This window comes from Capricornis sumatraensis, chromosome 2, assembly GCF_032405125.1.
Source record: "Capricornis sumatraensis isolate serow.1 chromosome 2, serow.2, whole genome shotgun sequence".
Classification (NCBI taxonomy): domain Eukaryota; kingdom Metazoa; phylum Chordata; class Mammalia; order Artiodactyla; family Bovidae; genus Capricornis; species Capricornis sumatraensis.
In genome coordinates, this window is record NC_091070.1 from 44,867,480 (window position 1) to 44,883,445 (window position 15,966).

The 15,966-nt window shown below is 39.2% G+C and overlaps 1 protein-coding gene and 1 pseudogene across 1 annotated transcript in view; one reads left to right on the top strand and one right to left on the bottom strand.

The window, feature by feature from the left end:
• The window catches only part of MYO5A (myosin VA), a 128,965-nt gene that overhangs the window by 99,664 nt on the left and 13,335 nt on the right, over positions 1-15,966 (bottom strand). The window contains exon 5 of the mRNA XM_068992441.1: positions 159-315. Coding sequence (XP_068848542.1) covers positions 159-315 — 157 coding nt within the window. The remainder of the gene's footprint in view (positions 1-158; positions 316-15,966) is intronic.
• On the top strand, positions 824-1,792 carry LOC138074152 (E3 ubiquitin-protein ligase RNF146-B pseudogene; annotated as a pseudogene).

The window sequence follows — 15,966 nt, forward strand, 5'->3', positions numbered from 1 at the left end:
TTTTCCTAGATCTCTTACTAATATCTGGAACAGTATTTTCCTACTCTTAGTGGTTGGGAGGTCCCAAACTTTCTGACATGGGCTGTTTCAATCAAATTCTTCAGTGTGGTTCTTATGGAGAGGATACAGTTGGAAGGCCGTGGCTGCTGCTGTCTTACCTCCATGATGGGGTTGGAAGCCAACACCTTTTCCTCAACATTGGCTTCACTGGCAGAACCACTGACTGTTGCAAAGTATCTCATGGCATACTTAGCTGAGACTGTTTTTCCTGCCCCAGACTCTCCACTTACAATGATGGACTGATTTCGTTCATCTCTGTAAAACAAAGAAGAGTAACTGACATTACTGCCCACTTCTAAATGTGATTAACATCATTTTCTCTGTGCTCTCATCAATGAGCCAAGGTGAGTTCTTGCTGGTTCACACATGCAAAATTGTGAGAAGGAACCCAAGGAACAACATTTCCTAATAAAAATAACAACTTACCAAGTAACAATGAATAGAGAAGGAGAAGAGATATCAAGCATTAAATTTGAGAGCATTGCATCTAAGAATGAATCTGTAATAGTCTGAATTTTTTGTGTGTACATATCTCAAATATATTACTTTATTAATAAACAAAATTATTTTTGTATATTACAGCACTGTTGTCAACCACCTTCAGAAGAGACAGGAGTGAAAAAAGACGGCGAGGCGGCTTCAGCTCTGGCCACAGAGCACAGGATGATCCAGCAATGGAGGAGAAAATTCTGCAAACTGGCTGATGACTCATGAAGATGAGATTTTATTTTTGTGGCAGGCATCTGTGGGGTCTGTAATAGAAATGATGGCTGGCTGTGGAGAAATTGATCACTCTATAAACATGCTTCCTACGAACAGGAAAGCAAATGAGTCCTGTTCTAACACTGCACCTTCTCTAACTGTCCCTGAATGTGCCATTTGTCTGAAAACATGTGTTCACCCAGTCAGTCTGCCTTGTAAGCATGTTTTCTGCTATCTATGTGTGAAGGGAGCTTCATGGCTTGGAAAGCGATGTGCCCTCTGTCGACAAGAAATTCCCGAAGATTTCCTTGATAAGCCAACGTTGTTGTCACCAGAAGAACTCAAGGCAGCAAGTAGAGGAAACGGTGAATATGCTTGGTATTATGAAGGAAGAAATGGGTGGTGGCAGTATGACGAGAGCACTAGCAGAGAGCTGGAAGATGCTTTTTCCAAAGGTAAAAAGAGCACTGAAATGTTGATTGCCGGGTTTCTGTATGTTGCCGATCTTGAAAATATGGTACAGTATAGGAGAAACGAACATGGACGTCACAGGAAGATCAAGCGGAATATAATAGATATACCAAAGAAAGGAGTAGCCGGACTTAGGCTGGACTGTGATGCTAATACCGTAAACCTAGCAAGAGAGAGCTCTGCTGACGGAGCGGACAGTGTGCCGGCTCAGAGTGGAGCTTCTGTTCAGTCGTCGTCTGTGTGGCCCCTGACGTCAGTAGATGGTCAGCTAACAAGCCCCGCCACACCATCCCCTGATGCAAGTGCTTCTCTGGAAGACTCTTTTGCACATTTACAACTTGGTGGAGACAGCATAGCGGAAAGGAGTCATAGAGGGGAAGGAGAAGAAGAGCATGAATCACCATCTTCAGGCAGGGTACCAGCACCAGACACTTCGATTGAAGAAACCGAATCCGATGCCAGTAGTGACAGTGAGGATGTATCTGCGCTTGTTGCACAACACTCCTTGACCCAACAGAGACTTCTGGTTCCTAATCCAAATCAGACAGTATCTGATTGATCAGGAACTGATCGATCAGTGGCAGCGGGTGGAACAGTGAGTGTCAGATCTCGAAGGCCTGATGGACAGTGCACAGTAACAGACGTTTAAATAAAAGTTTTCAGACCCATGCTCAAGATGAAAATGGTTATCTGTAAATTTCTGCCCACGTGACATTATACTCATCCCTAGTAGTGCATTTTGGGAGTTGGGGTGGGAAGGGGTATGGGAAGGATAGCCCTGTAATTAAAATGTCTAACACATCTCTGTTGAGAAATTTATTTAGTATAAAGAACTTGGGTGTTAATAGTTGAGAGCTGTTTAGTAATAATGCAGTTTTCTTGAGGTCTGTTTATTTTATAGTTTTTTAAAATACCTTCAGTTCTTTCGGCCAGCGTGTGTGTATTATCTGTGCATTAATTGGTTCTCATCTGACTACTGCATTGGTTCATGTTTTTCTGCATGGACTGACATAAAACCATTACTAAAATATGGCACCTATGAGATATCTGGTATCAGTACGAACAGAAAGCTTAAATAACGTGAGAACAAATGTGAATTTGGGGTTTTAAAATAGAAGAATAACAACTACTTAATAGTAAAGTTACTGAAATGGAAATGTAAAGAAAACAGCTTATAACTTATGTTTCAGAATCTTGTCTGTAACACATTTCATGGCATTCTCATAGGCTTTGCTGTCTAGTCCTTGTAGTTAGAAGTTTCTCTTGATCCACATTTTTTTTGATTACAGACTTTATAATTTAATAAATACTAGAATTTATCAAAAAAAAAAGAAGAGATAGGAGTTACAGCAAGTGAACTTAGAAGAAAATACTACTTAATTAAAAAGACAAATTGTCTACTGGCTAACAGTCCATAAAGTAGTATCTCTCACAAATTCCAGTTCTTACTAAAGTACCCTCATTAGCAGAGAATAAACAGTTCATTTGCTGGCTGATATGTTAGAACTCAAAGACTATCTATTATTACATACATCTTTAATTCACTCATACAGTGACTCAAAACTCTAGGTGATGAACTTGCTCATAAGACTAACATTTCTTTGAGGATAAGGACCTATGTTACCATACTGTTAATATCCAGCACCTAGTCCAGAGTCTACACATCACAAATGCTTAGTAAATGTGCACTGAGTGAAAGTGAGTCTAGGAATAAATCTGCCTTGGCTATGACTTTGACTGGGACAGAAGCAGGAACTAAAACTTCCTGAGATGAAACTAGCAATCAGCTACAACCCATCAAATTAACTGAACAAGTTCATAAAGGTGGTATCCTTTGTGCCCTTAATTTACAGAGAGACAAGATGACTTAGGGGTTTTTAGTGGAACTATCCTACACACCACAAGATTGGGAAGTTATTTCACTACAGAAGATGACCTTTTTGTCTTTTAAAAGAGATTTACTTATCCAACAAGCATTTAGCAAACACCTACTACACACCAAACATAGTGCTAGATACAAGGGATACAAGTTTAAAAAGCTATGATCTGTATGCTCCAGTGGTTGATGGTCTGAGAGGAAAGACAAACTAATAGTTAAAGACTAGAATAAATGCAATGAGGTATTGAGAAGAAGAGGTGATCAAGGAAGGCTCCCTAGAGATGATCCAGCAAAGTCTAGAAAGATGAGTAAGAGAAAACAAGGGAAGAAGTTAGGAAAGAAACATTCCAGGGAAAGGAGAACATTTGGCTAGAACATGAAGTAATGACAGATAAGGCCACAGAGGTTAGTAAGAAGTGGATCACAAAGATCTTACATGAGATGTTAAGGAATTTGAAGTTTACCTACAGGTCACAGAGTGCTACTTCAGGGTTTTAAACAGAAAACAAACAATCCAATCAGTAAAATCACTCTGGCAGCAATGTGGATATGAGTGGCAGGGGGTCCGGATGAAAAGGTATGAAAGTCTGAACAAAGACTGTGGTGGTCTTGACTGAGACAGGCAGGTGGGTTTAAGAGACACCAAAGTGGTAGAATCAAAAGTACCCATAATAAGTTTCCAAAGTACAAAGATTTTTCTATGATAAAGGCTGTTTTTTCGTTGAGAAATGGGAGTTACCACATTATTTCAGAAAATTTGAAAAGTACAATGGGAATATCCAACTCAGGCCTGATTAAGTAGTTCACATCACACTACCAGGGCTGGTAAACAGCCTGTTCTGACACTTTGACTCCCATACTATGGGGAAAATTAGGACCGAGGTGACATACTAAGGAATATTTAATACTTAACAGTAAAAGCTTGCATATAATTCTCATTTCTAAAAAAAATCCTTGAATCTCACAGTCATCAATTCATTCCCTTTTATTTGAATTTCTAGACTCAGATACTCTCACTGCCTCTATACAAATGATTTCAAGATAAATCACTCTTAATCAGTTCTCATTGTAGGACCAGTACCACCTTTCTCTTTTTCAGTCATTTAGAACATTTTAATGTTCTCAGATACATTAATCAAAGGACAGTATCAGCAGTCTTTGGATTCCCTTCTATAATATAATTAGACAAATTATCTCTTCTTAATTCCTGCACGATCAGTTCTGTCAGTATCCCCTGTGTGACAGCTACCTTGACAAAATTCTCCCAGCATGCTTTCCAACAATAAACAAGGTGAAGAGGCTTCCACTAGTCTGATGAAAAGGAAATATTAGTGGGAACTCTTATCCTAAACTGTACTGCCTTTCAAATACTATTTCAAGTCTTTATGATATAAAGTTGGGGCTTCCCAGGTGGCTCAGTGGTAAAGAATCCACCTGCCAATGCATGAGATGCAGGTTTGATCCTTGAGTCGGAAAGATCCCCTGGAGAAAGAAATGGCACCCTCACTGCAGTATTCTTGCCTGGAAAATCCCATGGACAAAGGAGCCTGGTAGGCTACAGTTCATGGGATTGCAAAGAGTCAGACATGACTGAGCAACTGAGCATGCACGCATGCGTGATAAAATGTTATACCAAAAAATTTAAACTTCATTATGTAGAAGCCCTTTCCTATACCATGGGGAAAAAGAGAACTCTGAAAGGAGATAAGGTTGAGATTGATCAGATGGATCACACATATTTGTACAAATACACACAAACACACAGTGATATCAAGCACACACCAGATACATTTTCTTTTCCAGGAGATTTAGGATCCAGGATCCACATGCCCAGCAGTTTTTAAGGGACTCCAATATTTATTATATCCCCCTGCTTCTGGGCAAAGGCTTCTCTTCTTCCCCAAGACTAGTAGAGCACTCCAGTATATAAATAAGCACCACTCTTCCATTATAGAAATTTCTCTGAATCAGGCTCTGATCTTTGACCTGTCATTTACCAATTTCATGACTTTGAGCAACTGCATACCCTCTCTGGGTCATAGTTTCCCTCATTTTAATGATTAAATAGCACCCAAAGTCCTTCTTAATTCTAAACTATTAATACTTATAAACTAAAAGTTTAACTCCAGAGTTGATTTTTAAGATGTTGGATATGCCACAACCTGAACTCTAAGCCAGGTAAACTCTTGGGACCAAGTACAATTGGAATAGGATGGGCCGACAGGTGCTCAGATGGTCTTAAAGGGCTATGTTTGACATGGCCAAACATTTCTTCTCTGTAGGACCCTTGAATCTGAGATGGTCAAAATCAACACAGGGCTACAAAGAGAAAAAAATGTAAGCTCTTTCTACCTGCTTTTAAATGAAGAACAGGAAATAGAAATGTGTATAAAATATGTACAGTTCAGTTCAGTTCAGTCGCTAGTCGTGTCCGACTCTTTGCAACCCCATGAATCGCAGCACGCCAGGCCTCCCTGTCCATCACCAACTCCTGGAGTTTACTCAAACTCATGTCCATCGAGTCGGTGATGCCATCCAGCCATCTCACCCTCTCTCGTCCCCTTCTCCTCCTGCCCCTAATCCCTCCCAGCATCAGAGTCTTTTCCAATGAGTCAACTCTTCGCATGAGGTGGCCAAAGTACTGGAGTTTCAGCTTTAGAATCATTCCTTCCAAAGAAATCCCAGGGCTGATCTCCTTCAGAATGGACTGGTTGGATCTCCTTGCAGTCCCAGGGACTCTCAAGAGTCTTCTCCAACACCACAGTTCAAAAGCATCAACTCTTTAGCACTCAGCCTTCTTCACAGTCCAACTCTCGCATCCATACATGACCACTGGAAAAACCATAGCCTTGACTAGACGGACCTTTGTTGGCAAAGTAATGTCTCTGCTTTTCAATATGCTATCTAGGTTGGTCACAACTTTTCTTCCAAGGAGTAAGTGTCTTTTAATTTCATGGCTGCAGTCACCATCTGCAGTGATACAGTCATCTTTAAAATGTTGTTCAGCTATATGTGGCCACAGGATGAAATGTCAAAAAGAGACAAAAGCAGAGATAGGTAGAAGTAAGAAAGACAACTAGAGACATAAAAGGAAGAAGGGTAATACATAATAAAGACATGAAAAGGGAAAAATAGGAGAAGTATAATAGAGATAGAGAAAAAACAGCCAAAAACATAAGGGACAAAAAAATTTATGGTTTTAAGGTGAAACCTCAGAGTCTATCCTACTCTACTTATTTGAGCTCCAAGTTTTAGAATGTTGCAAGTGAAAGTGTACAAATACGTAAATAATAATTTATTGTTCTTCCAAATTTAGATTAGCTGATCCTTAAGGCGCTCGCGTCCTTTATAAGACCCTTCATTTACTACTGGGATATAGATATCATTTCCAGGACTTGATAAAACAAAATTAAGGAATACAGATTTACCATTCTTCATCAAGGACAAATCAATCTGGAGCATCCTAAGGCTGCAGGAACTGAGAATTTATGATTTCTGGCTTAGCCAGTCCTCTCAAGTGTCTCTGCAATGATCCTAAATGGCCTGGGTACTGGGTGCCCTGAAATAAAAGTGAACTCTTGTGATCTGTTTAGTCGATGGTACTTCCAGAGTCTAGAATGTGAATCAAAAGCTACCACCCAAAAATACTGCTTCATTCATTCATTAAACAATGAAATGAGTAGTCACAATATGTCAAACACTTTATGAAGATAAAAGACTCTATGGTCAGGGCCTATTGAGACAGACTGAAAAGTACAGTCAAAATATGGTGGACCTGGTGGCTCAGTGCTAAAGAATCTGCCTGCTGGTGCAGGAGATGCAATTTAGATTCCTGGATTGGGAAGATTCCTGGATTGGGAGGATCCCCTGGAGAGGAAATGGCAACCCATGCCAGTATTCTTGCCTGGGAAATCCAATGGACAGAGCAGTCTGGCGGGTTACACATCCATGAGGTCGCAAAGAGTCAGACATGACTTAGCGACTAAACAATGACAACAACAACTACAAGAAAAGAAGTCTACCCAGGATCTTATGAAAGCATGGAGAAGGAGAGGGAGATATGAGGAGGAGATGCCAGGAAATGCTTTCTAGAGAAGGTGATGCCTGAATTGACTCATATATAATAATAATGAGAAACAAGGTTATACGGGAAAAGGCAATAGAATTAAACTATGGAGAAGCACCTGAAACCCCAGGAACTAAATTATTCAAGGATAGAATGTCCACTCTTTGTTGATGTAAGAGAGAGATGTTATACTTTAGTCTATTTTCCTTCAATCTGTATCTGTTTGGTCTGTCCAGCCTTTCCTTAGATTATATCTATCAAGATTTCATTTTGTATCATGTGTATTATTTTACACATTTTCCTTCTGAACTTTACTGTTTAAAAATATAATCTCTCTAGTTTATTGTGCTCATGCTGAATACTATTCATATTTCCAAGACCATCATCTTGTTCTCTGCAAACTTAATGAGCATACCTTCCATTCATATCCAAGTCATTAATGAGGAAACTAAATAGTGCCAGCCTGACTCACACAGAATACAATTTACTATATCCACTCACCTCAGTATTAACTCTCAGGTGTTGCCATGGTCTAACTTTTACCTTATAAGTGAACATATTCTCATGAAACAAAATCTAACAAAATCTAGAGGTTTATTTTTTTACAGGCACTCAATCTAATTGCTTCTCCCTTATTCAATCCCTTGATAAAAAACAAAAAGAAAAATATTAAGCTAGTGTAATAAAATGCTTTCTTCCAAAGTTATGTATTTACTGTGATATGGCTTTTACTTGAGACTGTAGTCTCTATTTCTCTTGTTAGAAGGTACAAGGTTTTTTCTACATTTTTATTGTTGCCAAGCATTAAGATAGGCTCTGCTCTGTTTCTCCAAGATTTCTGCTTTTGATTAATCCCAAGAAGAAAAGATTTAAACTCTAAAACTTACTAGATAATAAGTAAATAAGACAATACATCCTATTAGTTTTTAAGGAGAAATATTTGCTATAAGACTGTGCTGGTGCACCAGTGAAAGCTGGGCTACAGAGGCAGAAAGATTACTCAGGAAATGAAAACAAGTGTTCCTTAGAGATATACCCAATTCCTGCTGAGAAGTCTGTCATATGACTGTCAGTTCTTCTCATGTCAGTTTGACTTCCCTGTTTCATCAGTGTGTTGTTATTGTGTAGTTGTCAAGTCATGTCCAACTCTTTTGTGACCCCATGGACTGTAGCCCTCCAGGCTCCTCTGTCCATGGAATTTCCCAGGCAAGAATACTGGAGTGTGTTGCCATTTCCTTCTCCAGGGGATCTTCCCAACCCAGGGATTGAACTTATGTATCCTGCACTGGCAGGCAGATTACCAGTGAGCCAGCAGGGAAGCCCTTCATCAGTATGTGAAGTGAAGTCTCTCAGTCGTGTCTGACTCTTTGTGACCCCATAGACTGTAGTCTACCAGGCTCCTCAGTCCATGGGATTTTCCAGGCAAGAGTACTGGAGTGGGTTGCCATTTCTATAGAGCCTGTGAAATTAATGTAAAGATGCCACAAAAGAAATAGCCTGTTTTTTCCAGTAATGGATATATATAAATAAGGTCATGTAATTGGAAGTAAGAAAATTAAACAACAAAGAAGATAGGCTTTGGAGACTCAGAGCCGGATTCAAACCTCAGTTCCCAGATACTATTAGCACAATGGTCTGAAAGTTACTTTCCTCAGTTTCCTCATTTGTAAAGCAGGGGTGATGATATTTGCTTCCAGGGGTATAATGAAATTAGAGGTAACATGCCTGACCTTATGCTTGGCACACAGTATATTTCTAAACATGGTAGCTCCTAATTACTAACAGAAGTTAGTCCCTATATATATACACATGTATATATATATCATATATAAAATTCCTTATCACATAGCATGTGCTACTTCATATCTGCATAAGTAGAAATAATTGGTACCACATGGCTGGTGAGTCACAGGCAATAACAGGAGAGATTTTATGATCTATAACAGCCAGCATCCACTTGGCCAATGAAACTCAGAGTGAAGCTTCAGAGACTGCCTAAACAAATGCAAACAGGGCCCACCCTAAGCAAAGGCTTAGCAACAGAGTCGTGAGACTCCATGATGATGAAGACTGTGATGATAGTAACGGCTTAGATTTAAATAGTATCTTTCAAAATGCTTTTTATGTTTATCATCTAAGGTAATTTTCATCTCTGATGTAAGCATGATAAATATTATCTTTTCTTGGTTGGGGGAAACAACGATGCAGAGAGGTCAGATGGCTTATCCAAGGTTAAAGCAGAGGTAAGTTGTACACTCCACATCTCTTAGTTTCCAGATGAAAAGTCTATACTACGCTCCTTCTGTGTCTCTGCAAGCTCCTCACCATGGTTTGCCCTTCACTTCAAAGAGTAAAAGATTTCTGCATTAATCCCCATGAACCAAACGGAAGCAAATGCACACCAAAGAATGCCTTCAGTGTAAAGCTATGTCATCTAGTGCAAGTGTTCTATTTCAGGTAATAAAGCCGAGGTCCAGGGAGACCGGAAGACTTAAGCTTATATAGTTATTTGTTTGTGTAGCTTCGGCTAGTATGGATATTGTTTCCCTTATACTAAGGTTATGCATGTAACTCTCAAATTTATTTTAAGAAAACCCATAAATGAAACAACCAATAAAATTTATTTGCTCTACCATTCACAGTGGAGGAAAACAATACCAAATCAAGCAATCAATATTACTTAGTTTTAAAGAGAAAAAAGAGATTAAAAAAAAAAAAAGCCCTGATGTTTTAAGGAAAATAATACTGCGCTTTAATTATCAGAGAGCAATCAGTTTCAGGATGAGAAAAGACTGATAAGAATGTGAAACAAAAATATGAGAAGACAGACAGACATAGCAGCCCAATGAGTTCTTCTCTTCTGTAAGCTGACAGGACAGTTAAAATTAAGAGGCTAGTCTATGAAAATCTTCTATGAGGACACTATTCTCTGTAAGCGTCATGCTGAGAAAGAAGTAATGAGCCAAGGATCCTAGTTATGTTGCTGTCACTGGACATGTATCTATGGGGCAAGAATCACTTGTGTCAACTCTGCTTTGAGGACAGATGTCAAAAATGCCATTTCAGTCTTAAATATCTAAAATGGAACTCCACCCCCTTCTTCTTCCAACTCTTCCACCCCTACGTGCACAACCTGCTCTGCCTGAATTTCCTCCATCTCAGTAAACAGCAACTCCAAACTTTTAGGTGCTCAGACCAAACACTTTGCCACTATCCCTGACTTCTCTTTTTCTCTCATACCCCCATATAAGCAAGCCGTCTTATGTTCTACCTTAAAAATTTATCCAGAGCCTATCTACTTCTCACCATCTCTGACTGTATTCTCCTCTATTAGGTTATCATTAGCTCTTGCTTGGATCAATACAAAATCCTCCTAACTAGTTACCTGGAATTGACCCTTATTTCATTACATTCAGTCCTTTTGTTTTGTTTGTATTTTTACCTTTGAGATGATTTCAAACTTACAGAAAATGGCAAAAAGAGTAAACTGAATTCCTGTACATGCTTTACTCAGATTCAACAATTGTTTAGATTTTGCTCATTTGTTTCATAAATGTCTCTGTTTCTCTTATTTTGATATTTTCTGAAACATCTGTGAGTAGATTATAGACTTGATGACTCCTACATATTTTAGAGTATACTTCCTAAGAACAATGACATTGCTCTTACGTATGTACTGTGATCAAAATCAGGAAATGTAAAATTGACAAAAAACTATTATTTAATCTACAGTCTATATTCCTATTTTACAATCATCCAGTATTGCCCCTTACAAACTTACCCTGTCTCCCTCATCATCAAGGATTCAATTCCAAATATTCACTGCATTTTACTGGCATGTTTCCACCCTCTCCTTTAATCAGGAACAGTTCTTCAGCCTTTCTTTGACTATCTTGATCTCGATAATTTTGAAGAGTATAAACAGCTATTTTTCAGTATACACCTCATTCAGTTTTTCTTATGATTAGATTCAGGATATACATTTTTGGTAGGAATCTATCATGAATTTTTAACACAGCTGCCAGATCATGTCATTCCCCTGCTCAAAACCCACACTCAGAGAAAAAGTCAAATATGCTACAAAAGTCCTCAAGGCTTTGTATGGTCCTTGCAATTGCTAATCTCTCTGCTTGGAATATTCTTTCTCCAGTATCTGAATGGCTTGCTTCCTCCTTTCCTTCATGTTATTACTCAAAAGTTAGCTTTATTTTTTACGGAGTTGGATAAGTTAATACCAAAATCTACATATAAAAACAAATGCCTAAGGATAACCAGGAAAATAATGAAAAAGACACTGTGTCAGGGGAGGGGTGGTTAATGGTATCAGACACACAAACATAAAACATACTATAAAATCACCATAATCAAAGTGTGGTACTGGGACATGAATAAAGGAAGAGGAAAGAATACAGCCAAGAAATTAAACCAAGAACATAAGAAAATTGAGGGCCTGATACATTTTAGGTGGCATCTCAAATAACTGGGCCAAAGATGGGCTTCTTAATAAGTGACACTGAGATAACTGTGTAGCCATTTGGAGGAAAGACAAATTTAGATCCATATCTCTCATCATATAAATGTATAAACTCCAGTGGGATCAGTGATCTAAAGGTAAGCTATAAAAACAATACAAACACTAGAAGAAAAGAGAATGAAATCTTTTTTTACTTTGGTGTAGAGAAAGGTTTTCTAACAGTGACTTAAAATTCAAAGAAATAAAAAAGATGAATAAATTTGCTTGGAAAAGGACATTACAAGCAAAATAAAATTGAGGGGAAGTATTTGCAATATAACACAGATAAAGGGCTAATATATATATATATATATATTTAACTATTAAAATTGAGGATCAAAAAATCAAAAAACAGAAAAATGGAAAAAGTTGAATCAACAATTTAGCCCATAAACAAAAAAACAAACAAAAAAATGAAAGTGCTCTTAAACATATGAAAAGATATTCAAACTTACTCATATTTAAAGAAATGCAGATGAAAACAACATTAAGATACCATTAAACTGGCAAGAACATGACACAGTGGTAAAGAATCCCCTGCAAATGCAGCAGACACAAGAGATGCAGGTTTGATCCCCAAGTGGGGAAGATCCCCCGGAGTAGTAAATGGCAACCCACTCCAGTATTCTTGCCTGGACAGTTCCAGGATAGAGGAACCTGGCGGGCTATGGTCCATGGGGTCACAGAATCATATGTGACTAAGCATGTGCACGCGCACACACACACACACACACACACAAAGATTACATATTTTGTTGATAAAGCTATGGGGAAATAGACACTCTTGAACAATTTAGGCAAAAATGCAAACCAGAACAACTCTTTTAGAGGGAATCTGGCAATATATTTATACCTACCTTTTGACCTACAAATGCCACTTTTAAAAATACAAAAATGTGCTCCACCTCTAACTTGTCTTCTTAAAGGCTGGTCAAGGTTACTGCATTAGCACTGAACACTGTGTAACCCAATGCAAGCAATTAGGATTTGAGGGTAAGACCGTGTACAATGTGAAGTCAAACCCCACTTCTGCCATGTACTAGCTGATAGGCCCCAAACCCAGCAATGCCTCCATCTGCTTACACAGTGATCTTGATTTTCAAATCATTGTGTCACAAGTCACCAAGGCCATGGTGTTCAGTTCAAACAGCACTGTGCTAGACATGGGAGCCATAGATTCTAAGAGCAACTGGTCCTGGCTTGGAGCAAAAGCACCAATGTTAGACATGAAGACACATTCAACCAGACCTTCTACCCCAGCTGAGGAATTCCTGTGATAACAAGTTGGTAGAGAAAAGCTCTGAAACAGGTATGAACCTAAACTACCAAAGCCTGTCAGTGATTAGATTCTGCATCCTCCTCCCAAAAGCAGTTGGGTGGTTTAAGCCGCTCATGGCCCTGTGGCAGTTGTCCAGTTGAGGTAGCCAAGAATGTGAGAGTCCCTTGCTCTATCTCTTTGCTCCCATCACCTCTCCTGTCCCTCTTCAAGCAGAGAGGTGCACTCTCTGCCCCTTGTGGATGAGAAATCTCCCTCCAGTTCTGGCCCCATTGGCAATAAATATCACCAAATGGATTGTTCCAAATATTTATGATCAAGATATTGAGGACTGCCCAATACCACTGCCCCACTCCATTCTTTCAATGCTGCTTGCCACTGCCTGGTATTCCTGGAAGAGATGAGGACAGCTGCAGCCTCCTCCAGCTGTGGAAAAACTGCCTACCTCTCCTTCCATCCCTGAGATGCCTCTGAGGTCCTACCAATAATAGACTACCAGTGGGTTCTCTTGGGCTCTAGCTCCTGGAGAATGTTGTACAGAGTTTACATTTAAAAAAAAATAGTTTTCATAAAGACATATATATCACTCTTATCCCCAAGATGTGGGCAAAATTATCTCATTATCTAGGCCTTGCTCCATGGTGTGTCTGAGTCAGACTGTATATTTTGTTCCTGAGACTTCATTAAAAGCAACTTGGACAAGAAACAAATAAAGAAATACAAATATAAAAATGTATATAATAAATAATAAATATACAAACTTATTTATTGTATAGCACTGTTTGTAATTGCAAAATGTTGCAAATAATCTAAGTGATCATATATGGGAGAGTGGTTCAACAAATTAATAAAATAAGTGGGGGAAAAATGAACCAACCTAGGTAACTTTGGAAATTGGTACTTCATATCATGTAAGACTAAAGACAAAATGACCTGGACACAATATTGCACTTGAGTGGTAAATTTGCTTTTCACAGGGCTATGGGTTAGCATTTCTGAAACTAAGAATATTCTAGGAATGAGCAAACAAGTAAATATACTATGGATAAGGAGAGTCAGGTTTCTCAAGATCAAAGAAAGAAGTTAAAAGAAGAAAAAAGAAAGCAAGAATAAAAACTATGGTTTTGGGACTTCCCTGGTGGTCCAGTGGTTAAGGATCACCTGCCAATGCAGGTGACCTGAGTTCAATCTCTGATCTAGGAAGATTCCACATGCCATAGGGCAACTGAGTCAACGCGCCACAACTAGAGCCCACGAGCCTCAGCAATTGAAGCCTGTGTACCTAGAGCCCATGCTTCACCATAAGAGAAGCCACCACAGCGAGAAGCCCACTCGCTGCAATCAGACAAAGCCCGCATACAGCAACGAAGACCCGATTTAACCAAAAAATAAATAAATAAATAAACACAATAGAAAACAAAACAGAAGATCACCATATGGTACCCCAACAATAGTCAAAGCAAGAATAAACATCAATAAAATTTAAAAAATAAAGATAAAATGTAAATTAAATAAAAACTGTGATGTTGAACTGAAATTAGAGGAATCAGTAATTTTAATGGTTTTATGTTTTAAATATATATACATTATATAGATACAGGTATGTGTGTGTGTGTGTAAAGATGTGCAAAGTCTGTGCTACTTGCTGCTGCTGCTAAGTAACTTCAGTCGTGTCCAACTCTGTGCGACCCCATAAATGGCCTCCAACCAAGCTCCCTCGTCCCTGGGATTCTCCAGGCAAGAACACTGGAGTGGGTTGCCATTTCCTTCTCCAATGCATGAAAGTGAAAAGTGAAGGTGAAGTTGCTCAGTCGTGTCCTACTCTTTGAGACCCCATGGACTGTAGCCTATCAGGCTCCTCCGCCCATGGGATTTTCCAGGCAAGAGTACTGGAGTGGGGTGCCATTAGAGAAAGTTGCTACTTAGAGAAAAGTAAATTAAAACAATATTAAAATACCATTTAGAGAAGGCGATGGCATCCCACTCCAGTACTCTTGCCTGGAAAATCCCATGCTCAGTCGGACACGACTGAGCAACCTCACTTTCACTTTTCACTTTCATGCATTGGAGAAGGAAATGGCAACCCACTCCAGTGTTCTTGCCTGGAGAATCCCAGGGACGGTGGAGCCTGGTGGGCTGCCGTCTATGGGGTCGCACAGAGTCAGACACGACTGCAGCGACTTAGCAGCAGCAGCAGGATACCATTTCTCACCTGTCAGTTTGGTGGAAATTTTAAATTATGACAACACCTTCTGTTGGTGAAGGTGTGGGGGGCAACATATTTCTTAGCTGTGAGCACTGAGAAGGTTTATAGGCAAGGATACCCAAGTAGTGAATGTATCTAGCACCCAGATCTTAGTTCCTAAGTACCATTTCTTCAGTACAAGGTCCTTGAAGAAATGGCTGAATTCGTTGGGGGTTAGGGCAAGAAAATTAGAAAATGAGTCAGGTGCTGCTAGAAAGTAAGGAAATGCTCAAAAGATGATGGAGAATGTGAAAGGACACTGGAAAGAGCTCTCAGTGGCCAAATCTGAGACAGTTTGAACAAAATAAATAATGATAGCAATGTAGAGTAGGTAAAGAATCCATCTACAATGCAGGAGACCTGGGTTTGATCCCTGGGTTGGGAAGATCCCCTGGAGGAGGATATGGCAACCCACTCCAGTATTCTTGCCTGGAGAATACCCATGGACAGAGGAGCCTGGCGGGCTGCAGTCCATGGGGTTGCAAAGAGTTGGACATGACTGAGCAACTAAGTACACACACGCGAATGCAGAATAATCCATAGTATGAAATACATGTTCATGAGTTCATACTGATACAATTACAAAATAAATAATAAGTAAGTTGGGGAGGAAAGAAATAGCTTTTCCTTAGATGAGACTTCCTATTCATACCTGTAGAAGGAATGATGGAAATAGCAAACAACCACTCAGTAATAACTGCTGCAGGTAAGAACCGCTGATGGATGTTAAAATTAGTGGTGAAAGTATATTATG